General features: G+C 41.3%; 1 protein-coding gene across 1 annotated transcript in view; it reads left to right on the forward strand.

The window, feature by feature from the left end:
- HDX (highly divergent homeobox) overlaps window positions 1-22,442 on the forward strand; it is a 42,782-nt gene that overhangs the window by 278 nt on the left and 20,062 nt on the right. Inside the window, exons 2-6 of the mRNA XM_042876648.1 lie at window positions 1,804-1,950; window positions 4,366-4,512; window positions 8,673-9,794; window positions 13,866-13,919; window positions 21,203-21,349. Coding sequence (XP_042732582.1) covers window positions 4,366-4,512; window positions 8,673-9,794; window positions 13,866-13,919; window positions 21,203-21,349 — 1,470 coding nt within the window. The 5' untranslated portion in view covers window positions 1,804-1,950. The remainder of the gene's footprint in view (window positions 1-1,803; window positions 1,951-4,365; window positions 4,513-8,672; window positions 9,795-13,865; window positions 13,920-21,202; window positions 21,350-22,442) is intronic.

Raw genomic sequence — 22,442 nt, forward strand, 5'->3', positions numbered from 1 at the left:
GGTGGGGGAGGGCGGCCGCGCGGGCTCGCTCTCGCGCGCAGACCCGCCTCGGCCGCGCACGCGCACTGCGCCTGCCCGGGCGGCCCCGCACGGGCAGGCGCTGCGCACCCGCCGCTGGGAAGCGCGCACGCGCACGGCCGCTCGGCGCGCACCGTGCGTGCGTCGGGGAAAGGTTCTCGCTGCGCGTGCGCGCACTTCAGCGCGGCGCGAGCGGGTTCAGGCTGCGGCCGGCTGAGGGAGGGGGACTGCGCTTGCGCGCTGCGCTGAGCCGAGCCGGGCGGGAGAGCGGCAGGGCGGAGTGTGCGCATGCGCGGAACTCACGTCACCGCCCTCTGCTGCACGGCGGGGTGGGCGTTGCTGCCGTGATGCCGTTTGCTTCTCGTGTTCCTTCTCTTGCTAATGCTCAGGTTGGAAGCAAGCAAGCAACCAAAAGCACCTGTTTCTTTCTGTCACTGCGTGTGAATCCCTGGCGGTTTTATAACGTAAATATGTTTTACGCAGGTTCTTGTAGCGTCATGTACTCTGAGTGAAGATGTTCCTAAGTACGATTTCAGGTCCAAGATGAATTTCTGTTTGAAATTACAGGGTCATTCGTAAGTTTGTGTTTCCCAGCACTCGGAGGAATTCATTGTCAGGGTAGAGCTCTGCCTCGTGAGGCTGCGTGGCTTAGCGCTCTCAGTACCTCATGTCTTCTTGATGTCTGCAAATATTGTAAATGACAACAAATGTGTATTTTTTTTTTTCCCCTTTCTGTTGCTGCCTCTCATTTTATATATTTTTTTTCCCAAAATCTTTGAAGCAGTCATGGCAGAACAGATAAATAGCTGCTGGATACACTTGTTTTTGGTTCTCCAGACAGAGCTGTTGGTACAGGAGCATTCCCTCTTTTCTTGTGATACTCCTTGACACCAGGTATCCTTGGGCTGTCCGGAGAGCTTCCTGATTCTAGGTGCTGGATGGAGTTGTTATGGCCACCCATAGGGCACAGCTGTTCATGAAGCGTACAGTTCATAAAGAGAATGCAGTATTGCTTCGTAAGCCAACCTGGCATTAATTCTTCTGTGTTCCCCCCTCTCACTCATGCTTGCTCTTATCACAAGAAGGCAAAGATGGTAAATAGTTTTGGGAAAAGTCGCTGAACCGTTGTCTAAAGAAGTTCAGCCATAGAAATAACCTTGATTTCCTCTGATGAGGAGCAAGTGTGACAGGCTGAAATGTGTCAGTAGGGTTGTTCTTCCCGAGGCTCATATTCAGCAGCCTTGAAGAAACTGAAGGGCATTGCAGTACCCATCTTCATTCTTAATGTTACGAGCTGTAGATCCCCAGGGCCTGGCTTCAGCACTCAGAGTACATTTATGTCTCCCTAACCACTGCATTTAGAGAAGGGCTTCTACTGGTAATATATATATATATATTTTCAATTAGTATTCAGCTTAGAAAGGGAACGAAGTCCAATGTCTTTATCTCGGTGGGTTTATTGTAGATTGAGGAGTGGGAGATTACCGGGATGGAAAGCTGAATGATGTCTGTTGGCTTAGGGCTCATAACAATTGTGAAGGAAATTCAGCAAACCTAGTTTTGTATTTGTTGTAGATTGTTCCCAGCACTGTCGCTTGAACATCAACATGCATGCCAAAGCTGCCTCATTTTATTAGCAGAGCAGGCAGATGTTGAATTGTTCCAAACACGGCTTTGTTACCCCAAGCTCTTATTGAAGGTTCGTGGGCTTTCTCTTTGCATACTGCTCAGCCCTAATTTCACAAATTTCACAGCATTCTTTTCTGAAACAAACTCTCATTTCAGTTTCAATGTGTTGCCCACCAGCTGGACGCCTGGTTTTCCAAAAAACTCCTACATGTCTTTTCTAAGCTCGACGAGCCAAGATTAAAATTAAATTATGATAAGAATCCATGTGGATTTCTAACGTGGAGTCTGCAGTTCAAGATAAAGGTGAGAAATCTAAACAAACTGGTATACTTTGTAGGTACACAAATTGGGAAACAGAGATTACATCCTTTGGTGTTACAGATTGTCCTGAATAATACCAAATTCATTATAGAGACATAAGAGCTGCTGATTCCCTTGATACTAATGTGGCTGAATTACTGCTAGGTAACGTCAGCACTTAAGTTATCTCCAATTCGTGTGTATTCCTACTAACAGTCATGGAACTCTGATATCAAAGAAAATGTAAGAATTAATATCTTGTTCTGTATAGCTAAGAAAACTGGTGTTAAACAGGTAATACTTCTCAAAGAAATTAGGAAGTCAAAAGGAGGAAACTAATGACTTGATCAGCAATTACCTTCATATCAGGTGGTTTTCTTCCTCTTGTTCTGTGTAATCTAAGGTCTTTGTGAGAATTTCTGTTTCCTGCCCTGCTATGAACAGCTCACGTGTCACATGAGATTTTGCTAAATATGCAATCCATATAGTTGAGATTTGTGGTTGTTTTTTGTTTGTTTTTTTTCTGAAATAGAACCACAGGTAGTGGGAAAGTAATAGACACGGAAGTGTAATGTGGGCCATGCCAATTGCTTTGGGGCCCCAGGTCAAAATTAAATCAGCTCCTCAGAGCCCCACGCTGCCAGAATTCAAGAAGCTTTTGGACGATGCTTTCACACTTAGGATTTGGATTTTGGGGGGGGTCCTGTGTGGAGCCAGAGTTTGGACTCAGTGGTCTGTGTGGGTCCCTTCCAACTCTGCGTACCATGATTCTGTTTTTAGAGGTAGCATAAATCAGGTGGTGACTGAATCATCACGTGCATCCTCGGAGGAGGTTGGAAGATTGATCTTACTGTTAGAAAGTAGATTTTTATGAGCTTTATTGGTTTGTTATTCAACCAATTCTTTTCAACAGCACAACGTTCAAAGCAAGTCACTCCTTTGCCCAGCTTGAAAATAACTAAAATACAGATTCTGGGAGGTGCATAACTCTGGCAAAGCCTGACTTTGGTAGTAATGCACTTGACTGAGAATATAAAGTAAGAATTAGGAACAGAGGTAAAAATGTGATTACAAAATCATCTTTGATTTTTGAGCTGAAAAGAATGCAGTAATTTTTGCTTGTGCTTTTGAACCCTTAATGATTTTCTGTTTGCTCCATTAGATGTTCTGCAAGGACTAGGCCTATTTCTGCTCTATTACTTTCCATCTGAAATTTCCAAAAATAGTAATTAAAAGCTTGGTAACTACTAAGAGTTCCCCCATCCACTTTATTTTCCTGCAAGATTCTGGTATGGATTCTTCCATTCATTCTGCCTTATTTTGAAGTGAATATTTAAAGTATTAACCCAACTTGTGGTGATGGCTTTTTTTTTTCCCCCCTCTCCTCCTGAAGCACAAAGTCAGATGTGGGCTATTTCTGGACAGTGGATTGCATTGTCTCAGCTGGCTCCATTTTGTTTAAGACAAAATAAAGGGCCTATTTTGGAAATGTTGTGGTGTGGGGCTTTACTTGCTGATTTCAGTAATTCTAATCAGAATAGATAACCAGGGGATTGTATATTACTGGCTTGCCTAGAGCATGTAACTAATGTGAAACTTCACTTTGCCACTATGAAATCTCTTCTGTATTAATTTGTTTGCAATTTCCAATCTCAGGAATGATTTTAATGTGCCGTGAAGCTGCACCTGGTCTAACACAGCCACTGAACTGCTGCTGAAAAGGTTGCCTTGGCCCTTGGGCCTCCACCATAGCCCCACGTAGCTGTGGCTTCCCAGGCAGGGAGCTGGTCCGTGCTGCCTATGACCTTTCTGTTTGTCTGTGGTTGTTTTTTGAGTCGGTCTCCAGTTCTGGTCCCTGATCTTTTTGACCTTGCAAAGTGCTGACACAGCAGGAGTACGAATGACCAGCCATAGTAGTGTAGGATTTGCTGAAGCCAGAGTCAGTGGGAACTCCTCATGCCAGACTGCAACCTGCATTCTTCTCTCAGATCATGTATCTCACTTTGGTAGAGGAAGGGACACATCTGCAATATTGCTGCAATGCTCTGTTTTGCCTAATGCTTTTTTTTTTTTTTTTTTTCTTTATTTTAAGTGAAAGTGAAAGATTTTGACTTAAATTGGAAGCTCATGGATCTAGCAATACAATGTAATACTTTCTTAGGGAATTCTGTCAGTGGCGTTCCAAACATGTGGTGCTGGCCTTGAGTCTGTCTCAAAGGAATGCTGACCGTAACAGTGTTGCTGTTTCAGGGGTTTTTGTTTATTTGTTTTTGAAAGGATGTGAAAGTTTTGGTAAAGGATTGCATAAGGAGAACATGTCAGTGCTTAACATTATCACAAGCATAAGTAAATGCATTTATATGCATTCTGTGTTACAGTTTGTATTCCAACTTTCAGAGTATCTTCTTTTGTTTTTAGATGAATCTGCGTTCTGTATTTACTGTAGAACAGCAAAGGATATTACAGCGTTATTATGAAAATGGAATGACAAATCAAAGTAAAAATTGTTTTCAGCTCATATTGCAGTGTGCACAAGAAACTAAACTGGACTTCAGTGTAGTCAGGGTAAGTACTGAGGCTTTCCAAATTTGTTTGTAAGTTATTTATTTTTAAGTTATACAAGTTCATTCCTTCACACCAAATATCTTCAGAGAACTGGAGTGTCTTCCTGTGTGTCTGTAAGTCAGACTTCATACTTGTATGACATGTGCATTTGTATCCAGTGAGCCTGTTTATAGACTGAAATGTCATGGCATGATTGCTGTGTTAAGCAGGTGCTTGGTGGCACAAGGAGTGTTTGTTTTGTTGTTGGTTGTGGTTTGTTTTCGTCTTTTTGTTTTTGTCTCTTGTTGATTTCTCTTGTTGGTTGCATTTTTTTAAATTAAACTGCAAATGGAATTTCCCTATAGAAACTTCGTGCAGTGTATTGTACCAAAGAAAGGTCATGCTGATAGAAAACTATTCTTAAGGTAAAGCAGTTTCTATGACCTATTGTATTTTGGGGAAAAATATCACAGTTTTTCATAGAAAACGCTGCCACATTGATGTTCCATGTCACACATTATTACTTACAGTGACTACATTGTTTTCGTATAAAAGAATGTCAGTAGTGCTAACAGGAGCTCTTCCAAAGTCTGTGAATCACATGGGAAAGGAAATAAGAATCCTTTTGTGAAACACTGAACAGTAAAATGGCTGTTGTCTTGGAGCAGAAACAGAAATCATGGAGCATAAATTGAAGGAATAACAGTGGTAGTGAAGCTAGCAGTAGGTGCTGCAGCACTGGGCATTGAGGAGGAGAAAGTGAGACCAGTCTAATGCTTCTTGGACGAGCCTGTGGTATACAACAGCTGCTTCTGCCCCTTAATTCTTAACTAGATTCCCCTCTCTCAGAATACTCTGGAAATATTCAGGTTACTTTCTCAGCTCAGGATGCTCTGAAAGTCACCCATAAATTCTAACTCACAGATGGAGATTTGTAGCAGGCATCTGTTTGCTGATGGTATAGTTGTGCCTATTTTTCTATTTTTACTCTGATTCAAGGACCCAGAGGAGGCAGCCAGTCTCTCCTCTGTTTGCACTCCTCATTCACTTTCCATCTTCCTATTACCATTCCTTTCTCTATTATCCTTACTGCAGTAATGTGTCACAGCCTTTTTCTTTAGTTGTCTTCTTTGCTGAGCCCTTCTTCACGCAACGTAAACTCTTCCTACTCGTGAACTGAAATGGAAACATACCATTTGTCCTGCATTTGTCTTATTTTTTTATGACCTTTCTCTTCTTCATACTTCTCCTTTTTGCTCTTAGCAGCGTGCTGTTTTGTTTTTCTGTAAGACTTTTGGTCCAGGATTAGTACTTCCTTGTATGCTGTTGAACAGAATAAGTGTAGGTTGCAGCTGACGCTTGCAAAGAGGAACACAAATTTCCTAAATGTATATTATAATTCAAATTTCATAACTCTATAAATAAACTAATTCATTTCCCAAGTGAGGATTTCTGTAACCCTGTCCCAGAGAACTACATCTGGTTTTCCTAATCTCAAGGTATGTTATGATTTGGTGGGAACATATGCAGGTTTTATCACTGTGAGGCATACAAAATGTCTCTCCCTTTCAAAATTAGGAAACTTGGAAGATTGCTTCTAGGACAATCCTCTACCCTCTTCAAATTTAATGGAAATGTTGAACCATGCAGGGTTTGAATGGCGTGGTTTTGTTGATTAATATTAGTATATTTTTACTGTTGGTTGGCTTTGCAGTTAAGTATGAGCAGGTATGACTTGTTAAAGTGCAGATGTTCTCCAGCTTTCAATCTTCATAGCTGTTATCACCAAGTGCTGAGGAGCACTGATCTGGGTGGTAGTGTGTGGTTCTCCCCTCAGTACAACAGTAAATGTGACTGTAACAGAACACAGAGCTTCGTTATTCTTCCATATCTCTTGAAGCAGATCCTGAGAACATCTTGTTGTCATATTTAGGGTGGAACTGGTTAAAACTAAAAACAGTAGCACTCAGCCACTCGGCGTGTGTATAGGTTATGGGACAGTCTGAAGTTCAAGGGGATGTCTCTTTCCCTGGATCAAAATCTGCAGTATCCCTAATAATGATTTCTGATTTAAAAGTTTGCTGACTGAGAAGAAATAATGAAAAATAAATTTGATCTTCTAAAATTGTTTTAAGCAACAAAAGGAAATAATTTGAGACTTGCAGCTCTAATTTCATGTATTTAAATTTGGTTCTGTGAAGCAGAATTCTGAAACAAGTAACTGAGATTTGATTGATGTAATAAATCATGCTTCAAATTAGGCACTTTATAAAATTGGATGAGGAACATGAGTAGAATGGATCAGGAATTTCACAGAATCACAGAATTGTAGGGGTTGGAAGGGGCCTCCAGAGATCATCGAGTCCAACCCCCCAAGATATCAAGATATTTGTTTAAAACAAGGGAGTGTACTTTGCTCTAGAACATCTCTTTACTTCCCCAATAGAAATGGGAATGTTTTTAAGTTGAGGGAGGGGAGATTTAGGTTGGATTTAGGGGGAAATTCTTTACAGAGAGAGTGGTGAGGTGCTGGAACAGCTGTCCAGAGAGGTTGTGGATGCCCCATCCCTGGAGGTGTTCAAGGCCAGATTGGATGGGGCCCTGGGCAGCCTGGTCTGGTATTAAATGTGGAGGTTGGTGGCCCTGCATGTGGCAGGGGGTTGGAGATTCATGATCCTTGAGGTCCCTCCCAACCCTGGCCATTCTGTGATTCTGTGAACAGGTGTTAATGTATGAAGAAATCTTGCCTTCTTTCACGTGATGAAGTGGAAATCTGAGAAAGGTACTCAGCGTTGTTACCTTGTAGTGGGTTGAAGTGGTTTGTTGATTAAATCAACTGGTTTGGGATGCTCAGTGCTGAGATGTGCTGCACATGTAAAACCAAACCAAGGCACATGATACCCAGAGTGGTACAGATGACTGTTTCACTGTATCTATGTATAATAACCAGCAGAAGCTGATTCTAAAGGATTATTTATTTTAAGTTCTTTGGCCCTTATGTCTGCTTACTTATACTGTCACATTCAGCACAAACATACTGTGGTGAAAGAATGAAGCAAGTCCTGCTTTGCTGATCATGTAAGTTCCCAGGAGCAGTTAAATGGTGCTTATGCTTCTAGTGTTAGAGCTGATGATTCCACCAGGTTGACTCTCTTTATCTTGGAACACTGAATTAATATTTCCCCTTAAGTTCCTTTAGCTGTACCTTAGTTTGTTACTTGCATGACAAACTTTCCTCTGTGTTCCTCATGTTTCCTCATGCACAAGAACTTCTTTACAGTGAGGTGACGGAGCACTGGAACAGGCTGCCCAGGGAGGTGGTGGAGTCTCCTTCTCTGGAGATGTTCAAGACCTGCCTGGATGCCGACCTGTGTGACCTGCTGTAGGGAACCTGCTTTGGCAGGGGGGCTGGACTTGATGATCTCTGGAGGTCCCTTCCAACCCCTACAATTCTGTGCTTCTGTGTTTAGAACAACAGGATCTTGTGCTCAACTCTTATAGCAGAGGAAGAATTACCTACTTGAAAAATGTATCTATGTATGGTCATTGTCACTTTCAGAAATGCCCATCATAGCAAACTTCTGTTGCAGTCTAACCCCAGTACTAATCTTGTCTTGTGCAGCTGGCAGAAGAGGAATTACTCTGTAGGTTTAAATATTTTACAAAAGTGTTTTATCAGAAGGAGTTGTTCCTGTTCTTCTCTTCTTCCTCTTAACCTGAATTCAAGAAGTAATGGTTTCTGTTCAAGGCAGTTCTGAGAGTTGTGTCTGTCCGTTACTTGGTTACAGAATCTTCCTTCTTTTAGAAGTAAATCTAGGTGTATATCTCAGTGAAGGTTTGGCACCCCAAAGTGCTAAATATAAAAACTGATATTTAGGGAAAATAGTGATGGGGTGCCAGTGGAATTAATCTTAAGGATAGCCTTGGGATAGAAGGCATGATACAGTCTCAGGGATTCTGAGAAACTGGAGATTTGAAGTCAAGATGGCTTCTCATGTGTATTCCTGCGTGAGTCCCAAGCTTGAGAGACATGGATTTCTACCTTGAGTTGTTCAGAATCTGCATAACACTAAATGATTTATGGTCATTTCAACACTTAACACTTTATCAGTTCTGCTTTAAAAATGAAGTTGGCTAATGTTTTCTGCTTATTTACTGCATGTGTTTGTTATTGTTTGCAGACCTGGGTTGGCAATAAAAGAAGGAAGATGAGCAGCAAGAGTGCTGTAGAATCTGGAGGTGCTCCCCCAGGGACTGCCCCTGCTGCTCCCTCGGTACCGCCAGAAGCAGCAGTTAGAAATGTGGTAAATATTGCTCGGTCCCAAAGTCAGCAGTCTTCTTGGACCTCTTCTAATAACGATGTAATAGTTACTGGTATATACAGTCCTGCTAGTTCATCCAGTAGGCAGGGATCCACCAAGCAAACAAGTGCTTCAATGGCAGAAATACATAAAACCTCTATTCCAAGACTACCAGGAAAAAGTGACACAGACTTTCAGCAGCAGCACATCCCTATAGGGCGACAAATACCACACTGTAAAAATGCCTCACTATTAGTAGGGGAAAAAACGATTATTTTATCTAGACAAACAAGTGTACTGAATTCTGCGAACTCCATTTATAGTCACACAAAAAAAAGCTATGGTGGTTCATCTGTCCAAACTGCAGAGTTGGTGTTACCTCAGAAACCAATGATATGCCACAGACCCTGCAAAGCTGAACTCATGGGATGTCAGAGGTTACAAAAACCAGAACATGCAGCCCTTGCATCGCATGTGCCCCCTGGACAAAGGGCTAACACTAGGGACCCTTCTTGTAGCACACAAAACCTGGAAATCCGCGAGGTGTTTTCTCTGGCGGTTACAGATCAACCTCAAAGAATTGTGGGAGGAAGTACAGCACAGAAGCACTGCTCAGTGGAAGGCAGCTCTCTGTCCATTGCGATGGAAACTGGAGATGTGGATGATGAATATGCTAGAGAAGAAGAACTAGCATCCATGGGAGCACAAATACAAAGCTATTCAAGATACTGTGAAAGTAGCAGTTCTGTTCGAGTGGAGAACCAAAGTGCAGCCTTGTCTGGGCCAGGAAGAAATGTGAGCTGTAGTTCTCAGATGGTGAATGCCAGGGACGTGCCTGACAGTATGCTGTATCACAGCAGAGACTACCACTTGCCTGCACGGACCTCATTACATACATCCAGTACATTATATAACACTGCTAATACATCAAGAAGTACTTTTTCTCCTCATTTTACATCTTCAAATCAACTGAGGCTGTCACAAAACCAAAATAATTACCAGGTAATCTGTCAATTATCTGTCTGCAAATCTTGAAGACAAGGTCGTTGATAAGTACTGTTATCTTTGGAATTTGTTAGCTAATAAGTGGTAGGTTTGTATTTCTGTAAGCTGTGCTCCATTTATGTCTTTCAACTGAGGCAATTCCTTATTAAAAGTGAAGGTAGGACTGTGGTATGGTAGCACTTTTATCTGGGTAGCTGAGCCTGTGGCTGCAGTGGCTTGTCACCTACTGAAGGGCAGCGTGGGCTTTGTGTATTCAATAGATAAACTTTGTTTACATGGGGATCATACCTGCAGTTGCTGATACATGCTAAAGCCCTGTGTCCTGACTTGGCGTACCGGTGCATGTCACAGCTGTACCCTTTGGTTCTCTGCAGACATACTTTGCATGTGGCACAGGGAACATGGGATCACACCCTCATCCATGTGCTGTACAGTTGCTTGCCCTTATTAATGTCAGGTTGGATTAGCTCTTCCATCAATGTCTTATGACTGACAGGCTGTGGTATTACTCATTGCTTTTGCATGCTATTTCTGTTTTAATTTATCCTGAAGATGAACCATAAAAAAAATACCATCTTTTAATGTGTGTTGTTCACTAGTATAGGGACTAATAGGATATATGGTGGTTTTTCTGTCTCTTTTTTTTTTTTTTTCCCCCCCCCCTCTTCTTTCCAACTTGTCCCTATATCCTGTCAGAGTTTGAAAGTAAGGGTTTTTTGAGTCTATAAGTGCCCCTTCTCACCAGAAATCACAACTATTCTGGGCTGGATTCTGTGCAGTAGATAGGACACTGGCTTACTTGTCTTTACTTGTGGCCTTTTGTAAGCTGAATACGTCAAAGGAGCTGTTTGTTTTCTTTTTTTCCCCTTTCTCCCTTTTCCTCTCATACAGTCTCAGTGTTTGATATTGCTGTTCTTGAATTTTAAAAACTCATTAAATACTACTTAATAAGAGAAGAAAAGCTATAAATATGCATATCCCTTTTGTAAAGGGACTGTAAAACTGCAAAAGGGCACGAAGTTCAGGAAACTGTTGAGAAAAGTTTCACTTAATGGAATACAGTATGGATACATCCAGCTGTGTGCTCTTAGCTCTTTATTTCACTTTTGAAAAACTGTCAGTATGTTTTTCTCTTTCTTTCTTTTCAAATTTCATTAGAAATTAAAGAACAACAACAACAAAACAACTTGGATTTGGAATACTTTGGGTTAGGGCCTGAATCTCTTTGTAGATTAAATGCCACCTATCATGAACCATTCTGTCTGGCCATGTAGTATGGTATAAATCAGATCAGGGATGTCTCTGTAACTTACTTTATTGTTGTCTCTTTGATGCTTTTGTCCTCTGTTACAGTGATGTACCTATTGTTTGGTAAGTGAGGAATTCTTTACACCATGTGACTTCCATGCGAGTCTTTCACAAGCCCTTTGCCCCTTGGATTTAGGAATATACCTTGGATTGAGGAAATCCTATCTCCTGTGGCATCCTTTGCCCTTACGCACTCTTAAACCTTGAAAGAACTGGGAAGGTTGCTGTTAATGCATTTGTTGCTGTAGCAATCCACTCTGTGAAATATTAAGATGGCACTTTTCAGTATCAGAATTTATAGGGGAAGATAAAAGCTGTGGTCTTAAGGCATGTCATGGTTCTGTAGAAACTGCAGAGGAAAAGTGTCCTACAAGCTGGATGGATCCTGTACTGCCTTGAAGGAATGGTGGCTCTGACTTCTGATCACTGTATTCCTTGCTGAGAGTTAGAGCACGTTTCAGAGCAGTGCCAACAGTGAAAACCGTTAAACGCAGGGATATCTTCCTCAATTTAAAAACAGATTAAACTTGAGTTATGTGATTGTGAGAGTAGTTAAACATCCAAGCAGATGCTTCTTCAAAGGTAGGAACGTGTGATGTTGTTTTGATGAAGTGATTACTGTTGTACATTGGTGGGGCATCTAATTAGCAATTAGTTGTAGCTTTCTTACTGGTTCAGTTAATAGAATTCATCTTAGTGTAAACTGGAAATAAATTTAATGATTGAAATGATTGATTTTAATGCCTGAGCAGTTTTGCTAAGCAAATTGTTCAACCTACTAACTTTCGTTAGTTTGGTGCTGAGCTTATTGAGCAGGAGAGGCTGTACTTACTGGTCCTCGGGGCTGAGTAGGGATTTATCCTTAGTTTCCTTCCCCAGCCCTACAAAAACGTTGAAAATATGTGTGTTGTTTGTTTGTTTGTTTTAATTACTTTGTTATACACACTGAAGCACTGTTAATCTAATTTAGCCCCATACTCTTCTAGGGAAAATTCAAAGTCTTGCAGCAAGTATGGCAGAGTAGTATATATAGATATATAGATAGTACTTATTTCTTTATTACTAAGGTTCACTTTAAGGATGCTTGCAGAGGTGTGATCAGAGAGAGTACGTGGGAATGCTGGGGAGAGCAGCAGGGAGCAGGCTGCAGGAGCACTGCCTGCCACCTCTGCTTCCACAGGACATGCAGCAGCTGAGTGTGGTGGGGGCTGCTGAATGGTCCCAGTGCTGAGAGTTCAGGACAGGGAATCCACAGGTGAACTGGGAAAAGGCTGTGCAGGGACCTTGTACTGCATAACCACTTTTAGTGCCATTTCAGATTTCAGTGTATGTTTCCATGTATGTTGTCTTTCAGATAGTTTCACTGAAGTACTGTATTTGACGTCAGATCTGTCAGAACTAGTGTGTGTTTGCCTTCCACTTAACTGTTAATGCTCTGCCGTTGCTTTGACTCGCACAGGAAAGCACTGTTTTCTGAAGCTCCACTTGAAATTTGTTGCTCTTCTGAGGTATAAGAATACACACTAGTGTTACATGTGATCCAAATCAGCTTCGCATCGGAGTTAATTTAGCAAGGGAAAAAACACAAAATGACTGAACAGGGAAGTCTCAGAAAAGCCAACTGTATGACTATGGAATGCACTGCTGTTGTGTGGGACAGCAAATCTTAATAGTCGTAACTTGGTTCTAAAATGTGTGCTACTAAAAAATGAATAATTTAGATATGAAAGCTGGTGCAGACTTCCTTTTAGGAGGGAAAGGTGTTTAATTCTAGCTCTCTTCCTCAACCTTCCTTGTGCTGTAATGAGAGCCTGCCATTAGGTAACCCTCAGCACTCAGCTAAAAGCTTGGAGAATGAAGATATTGTACAACAGACAAACTGTACCAGGTATTCTGTATTCAGTCAGACCCATGCTGAAAGATTCATTATTAGAGCATTTCCCTAATACAAAAACTTTAGTGTACTTGATAGAGTCATCAGGAGGAGATTTGTCTTCCTCATGTACAGCATGTGTAATGACATGAGATTGATTAATCTCTCGAGCTGTGTTTATTCTCTGAAGCATTGCTCATCTGTAGCAGAAGCTGACATGGAATCCTAAATAAGCCTAAAATATTCCAGGCTATAAAACATTGCACATGTCCAGGGAAAATAGTATAAGATTTTATTTTATTTTGTAACAAGTCTGACGTCTAGGAATGATGGAGTAGTGATGAGAATCAAGGAAGCTAGCCTTTGCCTTCATACCCATTCCTCTTCCTTCATTAGCCTCATGTCCCTAGTTTTTCTCCTACTCTGCAAATTCTTGGTATTTGACACTGAAGAATTCAGTTACTGATGTCTTGGTGGATTTTGTTTTTTTTCTATTCTGAAGGTTTAACTGCCATAATTGAAAAATAGAAGAGTGCTGTTAAGCATCAGGCCTGTGACTAACTCTGGTCTGCTTAATCTTTCAAGCTTTGTGCAGTTATGAGATGTAAACTTGTATTCTGAACTGTAAGTTTTGAGACAGCAAAAGTTCATAAGTATCTGAATTGCCGTTGTGTTGTCACTCTCATGTGAGGAAGCAGTTCTGTTTTTAGTCCTGTAACAGTAATGCTAAGTGTGGCTTCGCTTTGCTTCTAAATCTCAGTTTATCTTAAATGTTGTTATCAGGACCAAATGCACAGTATCAAAGTCTTCTGGAAGTTGCTTGCTGTTTGTTATCATAGCAACCTAAGCTGCTGTTGTTTTCTGTTCTGTTTTCCCTTTCTTTACAGATTTCAGGAAACCTTACTGTGCCTTGGATTACAGGTTGTTCCAGAAAAAGAGCAGTAAGTATATTTCCATTCAAGTATCTAATACATCAAGTACAGGAATGAGACATTCTATCTAAATGTATTCTTGGAAATATCAAGTCCTGTTGTTGTACATTCCATTTTTTTTTTTTTTTTTTCTTCCATGTACAAGTTTTCTTGAGACTGTAGCCTTTTTCTGGAAGGCACCGTCCCACTATCATTTAATGACCTTTTCAAACATCAAGCAGGCAGTCAGTGCCCTCGAGTGCAGTCTCAGGAGCTGGCTGAGGTGGTTTCACAGTGCTTCACAGTTGAAAAGGAGGAATTTTATTCCACCCACGCTCCCTATGGGTGCACTGCCACCCCAGCCGTAACACTGGTGCTGGTATCTAATTGCAAGGTAATCCAAATTAAGCATCTGACCTGTCAGATACATCTCTTCCACTGAGTTTCTTTCTGCTGAGTTTGTATTTTTCCAGGTTTTAGTGAGCTGAATGTACTTGGGATCAGATGAGCATAGCTCTGAGTAGGCAGCAGTGATGAGGAGGGTGGGGCAGCAAGAACTAGCTGTGAATTTTTACACTGGCACTCTTATTTCATTATGACACCATAGTGCCAAAATGCTCCTTCCTGTACGCTTTCCATCTCTGTGGTATGAGTAGCAGTGGTGCACGAAGGCAGTTACTGATGTTGATTGCAGCCACGTGCGGCAGATTCTGTCCTGGTCCAGTGCAGAGCCCTCAACTGCAAGGTTATTGGGAGTAACACCAAATCTCCTCTTGTGTCCTCAGTTTAATATCAGTGGATAATGTTTAGGCAGGACATCTTCAACTTTTGAGTCAGGAAAAAATTATAACTTAAGAATGATTCTAAACATGGAATTTGTTTCTGAAAATACTTATCTGTTCTTTGCTATCATTCAGACTTTGTGATACTTTATGTATCAGACAGACTTAAAATGTTTTTCAGTAGGGAATAACAATTGAGCATGTTACATTTTTTCCTATCAATTTCTTCTTTTCTGTATGTACAAACTAATGAGACGTAAAACATTTGCATGGACTTCCGGTAATTAGCTTGCCACCTCAGCTTCAGTGTATGTAGTGTGTGTATGATAGGGATGGGTGAGAGAAAACGTGGGTGTGGAATTTCTTGAAGCTTGAGCAGGCACATGAGCAGCTCAGTGAGCAGCTGACATCTTTTCTTGCAGATATTTGGGACATTTTATCTCCTAATGAGCTACAGATTTGCTGACTGATTCCTTCTGTAGCAGGGGAAGTTACTGTGCCAGTCTGCTCACTGTTTGCAAGTGAGATCTCTCCAGGGGTAGAGTCTCCTGGGGAGGGGTTGGTGGATCCACTTCCTTCTGGCATTTCAAGTATAGCTGTCTTTCCCCACAGCACACCATACTCCCACTCTTATTTTGGAGGTAAGCACTGCAACTTCTCATTTCTCCAGCCTTAGGTATTTGGGAATACCCACTTAAGGGAAGGCTTTTCCATTAACATCAGCTGCTGCTGCTTAAGCATTGCCTCTCTCCATAAACTGTAATTTTAATCACCTGTTTAACAATGTGAACTATTTTTTTCCAATCCATTTTTGCTCTGAATTCTCTATGTAAAAGAATTTGTTTCTCTTTATTTCTCCCATCCCTTTTCAACCAGAATGCAACACAAGACTGATTGATTTACTTATTTCCCCCTCTTTTTGCTCTATGAAGGCTGCACTGCCATCTGGGGATGAACCTAACGGGAAAATGCAGATGTAAGCAATTGCAGTAGATGCTTCAGGGAGGTTATGTTATGACTGAGAGGCAATAGGTACACTTCTAAGGCAGTAATCTTCACAGCACAGAGTGAACCATAAGCGGAGCTTCTCCTTTGCTGTGCAGGGCAGGAAGCATTCACCTTTCTGTTAGTCATTCCAGATAAATTACTTCTGATGGCAATATTTACCCTTATCTGATTTAAATTGGGATGTAGGACTTCTCTGTAGATGAATCTATGTAGAGTGAGCTGGATAAGCAGTTGAGGAACTGGATAGCTTGTGCGTTGGTATTCCGAAGTTTTATTTTTTTAGAGGTGACCAGGGTAATGGCCATGCAGTTGTGGGTTTGGCACTCCAGAACTGATACATGTACACAGGTGTAAGGAAATGAAAGACAGGAAAGTCTCTTATTTCTTAGGAAACTTCAGTTTCAAATGTGAAATTCTTTTGAAGAAAGAACATGAAGAAACAGAAATAGAATGCATGAAGTTGTAGAACTGTGATTATGGCAATTACTACCATTCAAGAAGCAAAAAGGCTGATCTGTATTTTGTTTAAAATAGAGAAGATTGTGTTTTAGATGCTCTGAATTTGTTTTAATCTTCTGCCTTGTAATTTGTTTTCCTCTCCTTGTCCTTCAGCTGCATCGAGTCAAATAACTGTACAGTTCTACAGAAACTCTTGCTGGTCTGCTCAGCTGTGCTCTAGAATGATGTAATCCTGACTGTTAGTGAATATTAGTGTAGAACTATCACTCTGTTATTCATGTGAATGTCTTTCAAAAAACATGGAGTTCTGTACTGTGGAGTAAGTGGAGGGCTTCTGTCATGAACATTTGCATTTAGATCACTGGGCCATTACAGCCAATTTCCATAAAATTCTAGAGACACTGGCATTAAAGTGTTCTGCTCAGAGTCTGTCACAGGAGTACAGTCATGCACTTTGGATCAGGTAAAGGACCAGATGCAGCTCCGTGTTGCTGTGAGTCCTGCCACCAGCTGAACTTGCTCGTCTGAGGGAACGGCAGTGGCAGCTGGTGTGTGGTGGACACTGGTGGTGTGGGTACATCAGTACAAGTGCTGAATAAAGTTCCTTGTTGGGTTGTGATCTAAAAACCTCATGAAAACTACTGCCACAGTGAGCCTATGTGTACTGATGAAAGCTATCTCTGGGTGGCTTTTTAAGTAAAGTGGGAACCCGCAGGGGTTAAAACCAAGTGCACTTCAGTTAAGCCTTTTTATTTTAAAACTGTATGCCAATATTGAAATATTTATTAGTCCTGCCTCCTTCAGAGCAAGCATCTGGCTTACTAAAACAGTGGAGCGAAGTGCAAAAAGTCTCTTCCAGAAATCTGTGGTTGCATACTTGTGGTACAGGAGCTGTAATGGTTTGCAGTCCACGTCCAAGCACGTGTCTGTCTGAAGGCTCTGCAGATTGCGTTCTTCTCTGTATCTTCTGCTCTGTGAATGAGACTTGGTGGTAACATTTTTAACAGCTCACTCCTAGCCATTTTGCTGGGGGCCTTCTGGTATGTTTCTTTGTCTTAAGATTGGAAGTGCCATGTGATAGGTACTGATCTGCTCGTGTGCTGACAGAGGAAATCTTGAGATGGGGATAATTAGCGTTCAGAAACCAACCCTCCAAATCATTTTGGTAATTATGGCCACCAGCTGCATCCTTATTTATTTATTTTAAATTCCCCAGGGAGAAGTGTGTATCCTGGGAGTCCTAGTGGGTTGGGTGGAAATGCACACAGGACACCAGCCCACAGACAGCAGGCTCTTCAGGGATGCTCTGACTGATATTTCTGCTGATAGTGCTAAGGGAAAAGTCAGTCCAAGATTTTAAAGGTTTTTTTTAGTGACAGTAAAGCAAATTCTGAGTTGTGTGTGGCTGAAGACTAGCCTGTTCTTTCTATAAAGAGATGCAGTGTTGGCCATTGGGAGAAGAAATTGCAACATTTGCCAGGGAGCAAGACACTCTGTAGTAGTGACTAGGATGTGTTGCAAGAGGTTCATTTGCTAGAAGTAACTGTGGTCGTAGAACACTTAATCACAGAGCATCAGAACTGGGCTGCTGACCTAGTTCTTTAACTTCAGAATATGCCTTCAGGATATGCCTAATCTGAACATTTGCAATTGACACATAAGAAGTGATCTAAAAAAGGCAGGTGCTAATAAACAACGGGCTAAGGACACTGCACTGAAGTGTAATTACTCGTACCAATTACAGAGCCTGGGATTGCACCACAAATATTGCAGACAGTGGGTATAATGAGGGGCTTGGCCAAGTGCCAGGGATGCCTATAATAAACTGGGTCATCTCTTATAAGAGTGTTGTTATTACACTTGAGAGGTCAGGGGATAAGCAGGGTTTAACCCTGAGCTTGGCAGAACTGCTGATTCAATTTGCTCACAAGGATTGCTTTTCATTGTGAGTTGATGGGCTATTTTCTGCTGGAAGAAGCTTCTATCTGCTTTTCAAAGTATGGACAGCTGAACTGATAAATGTAAAGTATTCCACAGACAGTTAATACAGACAGTTAATGCTCTCAAGGATAAAGTTGGGCCCCAAATCAGCAAGTAGGGAATTTGAAGGAAGGACATGAGAACTGTATTCACAGTGTTCGTAATAATGAAGTAAAAAATAGGAAGTGAATTATTGACTTGTCTTCAGTTATAAGAAGTGTTATCTTAAAGATGAAGCTTTTCAGTGTTATCTTTTTTGTTAATTTTTTCCCCTCCCTGTGGTAACTGCTGATCACCATCAGTGCTGTGGTATTTCTAGAACTGTACATTTTCGTCTTTGTTTCCCCAATTCCTCTGGTGATACTAAATAAGAGGAGGTTATTAACCAAACAGATGGAAGATGCATGTTCAATGTAGGAGTTCTGCCCTTTATTTCCTTACAAAAGACACCAACTTTTGTGAGCGTTAAGTAATTTTTGAGTAGTGTATAATGCAGGAGTCAAACTTACAGTATTTGTCAAGGGGATGATAATGTAATTGAATGTGGTTTGTGTAAGAAATCCATGCAAAGACACTGCATGGTCACTTACAGAAAGCAGCCAGTCCTAATCTGAGTTTTAATAAGCTTAGGTGTTACGTACATTTAGTAAGCCTATGGGCTGAGGTGGATCCCAGCAGTGAGAGCAGTGTAAGTGAAGGAGAGAATCTTCCTTTGTGCTCCCTCATGCAGTGTAATGCAGCTCATGTCTGCGAAGCACGTGGGCAGCTTCTGCAGTTTGTTAACATGTGCAGGAGCCTGCTACTCACAGTGACCTGTTGGTCATTCTGAGCCCCCAGGTGCCAAATATCTTTCTTTAGGGGGCACTGGTATGATTTCAAGTCTCAATCCTCCCTTGGAGATACTCAGGCCTGTCAGGCTGGACCTGCCTCTCAACTCTCTGATGGAGATGTTGATGTCCCTGCTCATTGCAGGGGAGTTAGATTACATGACCTTTAAGGGTCCATCCATTCCCACTCAAACAATTCTATGATTCTATAATTGTAGCTTCTGTTTCCAACTTCATGTGTTTCTAAAGAATACCATCATCTATTTACTTGAACAACTTTCCTCTCCATTTGTTTCTGCTTTCTGGACTCTCTCATGCAGTGTGTGTTGTAGAGTTTTGTTTTTTTCTTTCATATCAGTTGACTGGAAAAGCTTGTTCTCCATTCCCTTGTCTGACCTGCGATCGGTATCAGCGTGATTCATGCGCTGCTGCACGAGTCCTTCAGCAGAAAGAGGAAGGGTAAAGTACCTGATGTGACAGCAGCTGCAAGAGCAACCAAAATGCAGAAATATGTGTTGTCATCTTATTCCCAAGTATGAGGGAAAACTAAACCCATGTATTTAGTGTGCAAAAGCTGAGCGACTTCTAAAAGAGGGGAGATGTAGGTTAGATGTTAGGAAGAAATTCTTTTTACTTTTTTATAAACACTCAATATGCTTCAGAAGATAAAGTTGCCCTAAGCTTCCAGCCCATCACAAAGAGCGGGGGAGGTCAGACTGACTTGTTTCTCCTTCTGCAGTGAGCACTGCTATCACATTCCTTTCTACCTTCCCTTTTCTCAGTGCTAGGCTGCCTCTCCCTGACCATTCCATGCAGAACAAGAGAAGTCATGCAGCCCTTTTTAGAAGTGGCATTCTGCTTTGCCAACCGCTATAAGAAGAGATATTGTCACAGTGATTTGGGAAATGACCACGTCATCCTTGAAAGGTGGCTTGCAGGTACTCAGAGTGTAGGTCAGGTCAGGCTAACCAGCATCTGCTTAGGAGTGTACATGAGGGATTTAGTTCAGCAGTGTGCTCTCCGGGTGAAGTCCACTTACTGCCCTGAGCAGCGCTGAGATGCTCCAGGTGGTCTCCCAGCTGAAGGCAGGCTGCAGCAGCCATCTGGGAGTGCACCTGAGGCACTGCTGGGCTCAGGCCCTGGGCACAGGGCGGCTGCAGCTCCGGCTGCCTGGCTGCTGCTGGGCTCCTCCCGGCGTGTGAGCGGCTGGATGGCAAGGTGGGAGCAGCTTCTGGTGTTCTGTGCTTGGCTGGGAGAAGCCACAGCCATGTTTTGACATCCTTTTTACCATTGCATTAAGGAGGCTTAGGTGTTTCCAACATTTTGTGTTTTAATGCACTTTAGAGTTATTTCATTCTAACTTGAAACAGTTTTCAAATGGGCAAACCTGGATTTCAGGTGTGAGACCAGATTATTTCTCTCAAAATTCAGCTGTTGAAATGATGACAGATTTGGCACATGTGATGACTAATGCACTTTATAGTTACGTTTGTATGCTCCTAATCGCTGGAGAGATGACAAACGTGGGCTGATATAAAGAAACCTGAAATGTTAGTTAAAATTCTGGGCTAAAAGCTATTGATAAAACTTTAAGGTTCTGTTGGCAGACTGAAGCCCATAAAAATGGTAGGAAGAATTAGCAGGAAGTGTAGGATTTGTTTCTCAGTTTCACTGCTTATTATCAGTAATCTACTATCACCTATTTTGATAAATATACACAGAGTTAGGGAACTTGCAAATAAACTGTAGAACCAATTTAAACTCTGAAGCTCACCAAATAAACATTAAAGTATTCCCTTTAGGAACTCAGAATCCTTTGAATTATGCATGTATTGTAGTTTGCAGTAAGATAAAAGAACTTTAGGTGGGGGATGGTGAGAAACTTGAAAAGCCTTAAGGAGTAATTTCCATAAATTGGGTGGAGAGAGTAAACAGCACAAGTGGAAAAAGTTATTTTCAGAAAGGTCTTCTGGAGTAAGATAAAACAAATTTAAAAATCAGGTGGAGTTTGGAACAAAGCTAAAGTGCTTTAAACTCATTTCAGCACTGCCACTGCCTTTCAAGCAACTCCCAGGGAACGCTGTTCTGGCCTGGATAAGTAACTGAACTTAAAAAAAAAAATTCTGAAGGGTGAGTTAGAAGAAAAGCCACAAAGACAGTGTAACATACATCCTACTGTGTGCAAGACCTCTGGAAATTAAATGAACAGGATAAGGATTTTTAATCTAACAGTATTCTATTTTCTTTTATCTTACAGTTACAGGACCGCACCCAATTTAGTGACCGAGACTTGGCGACCCTAAAGAAATACTGGGACAATGGCATGACCAGCCTGGGCTCAGTCTGCAGAGAGAAAATAGAAGCTGTTGCTGCAGAATTAAATGTTGACTGTGAAATAGTGCGGGTAAGAAATCCAGAGCCTTCCCCTATCTTGTAGCAGAAGCAAAAATAGGGCAGATGAAAGCTTTTAAAAATTTCATGAGGAAGCTTGAAATAGATTTCATGTATTACATAATGAATGACCATTTTAGGAAGTGTTCTCTTGCTCTTTCTGTAGTCTATATATAGAAAAAAGCCCTCAGGTAAGAGTCTTATTGATCAGGAGTAGAAGTCGCACTCCAAACAGTTTGACATTCTCTTTAGATTTGAGTGAGGTTTTGAATAAGCCCTGCATGTTTTTAGGGATATCCTAGATGAATGAGTAGTGTTGTCATTTATATTGTGATTAAGATACAAAAAAGACCTTCTAGAGATACAGGGAAAATATTTTTCAGTACTTACAGGAAAAAAGTAATTTTAAACATACAAAAGAAAACGTTCAAAAACAAAACTTATTTTCCGAGGCTGCTTTGAAGCTGGATTGAGTTGTGACAGAGGGCAAGGGGTACTGTAAAGAATTCTGGGTCCTTTCAGTTTGATAGTCTGTGCCTTTGAGGAAGGATTGCTTTAGAAAGTATGTGCTTAGTGTAGATATCCTGTTTGCTGAGAGTCATTCTGCATTGTCTGTTCCTGAGGTGGGGAAGTTTGGTAAAACATCCAAATATAGTTGCCACTGTAAACACAATTACCAGATGTATCATCACTCTAAAAACAGAGGTCTCTTCTTCACTCACTGCTTCCATCTTCAGAAAATAGTCTGACTGTCTTTGCAGTCAGCACAAAAATTTGATTAGAGCTGTCCTTTCCCATCTTAATGGGCATGACAATTGTGACTGCTCCTTTCAGCCTTCAGACTGCTCGTTTTCCATCTCTCCCTTAAAACCTGACACCAAAGGAAAAGAGGGTGACAGCAATCAAACTCTTGAAAAGTGTATGAAAAATACAAGGAAAAGGCATGACAATTTTTTTATTTAATGGAACATAAAATGATTGTACTTAAAAGATGAAATGCTACCAAAACAGAAGAGATGAGAGCCTTTATTTGAAACTCGTATGAAGATCTCTGTTGGATTGGTATATCTGTATGGTATCAAATTAGTTTGAAATAGTGAACTTGG

Source organism: Lagopus leucura, unplaced genomic scaffold (assembly GCF_019238085.1).
Source record: "Lagopus leucura isolate 7727_CA_CO unplaced genomic scaffold, USGS_WTPT01 Super-Scaffold_100016, whole genome shotgun sequence".
Classification (NCBI taxonomy): Eukaryota; Metazoa; Chordata; class Aves; order Galliformes; family Phasianidae; genus Lagopus; species Lagopus leucura.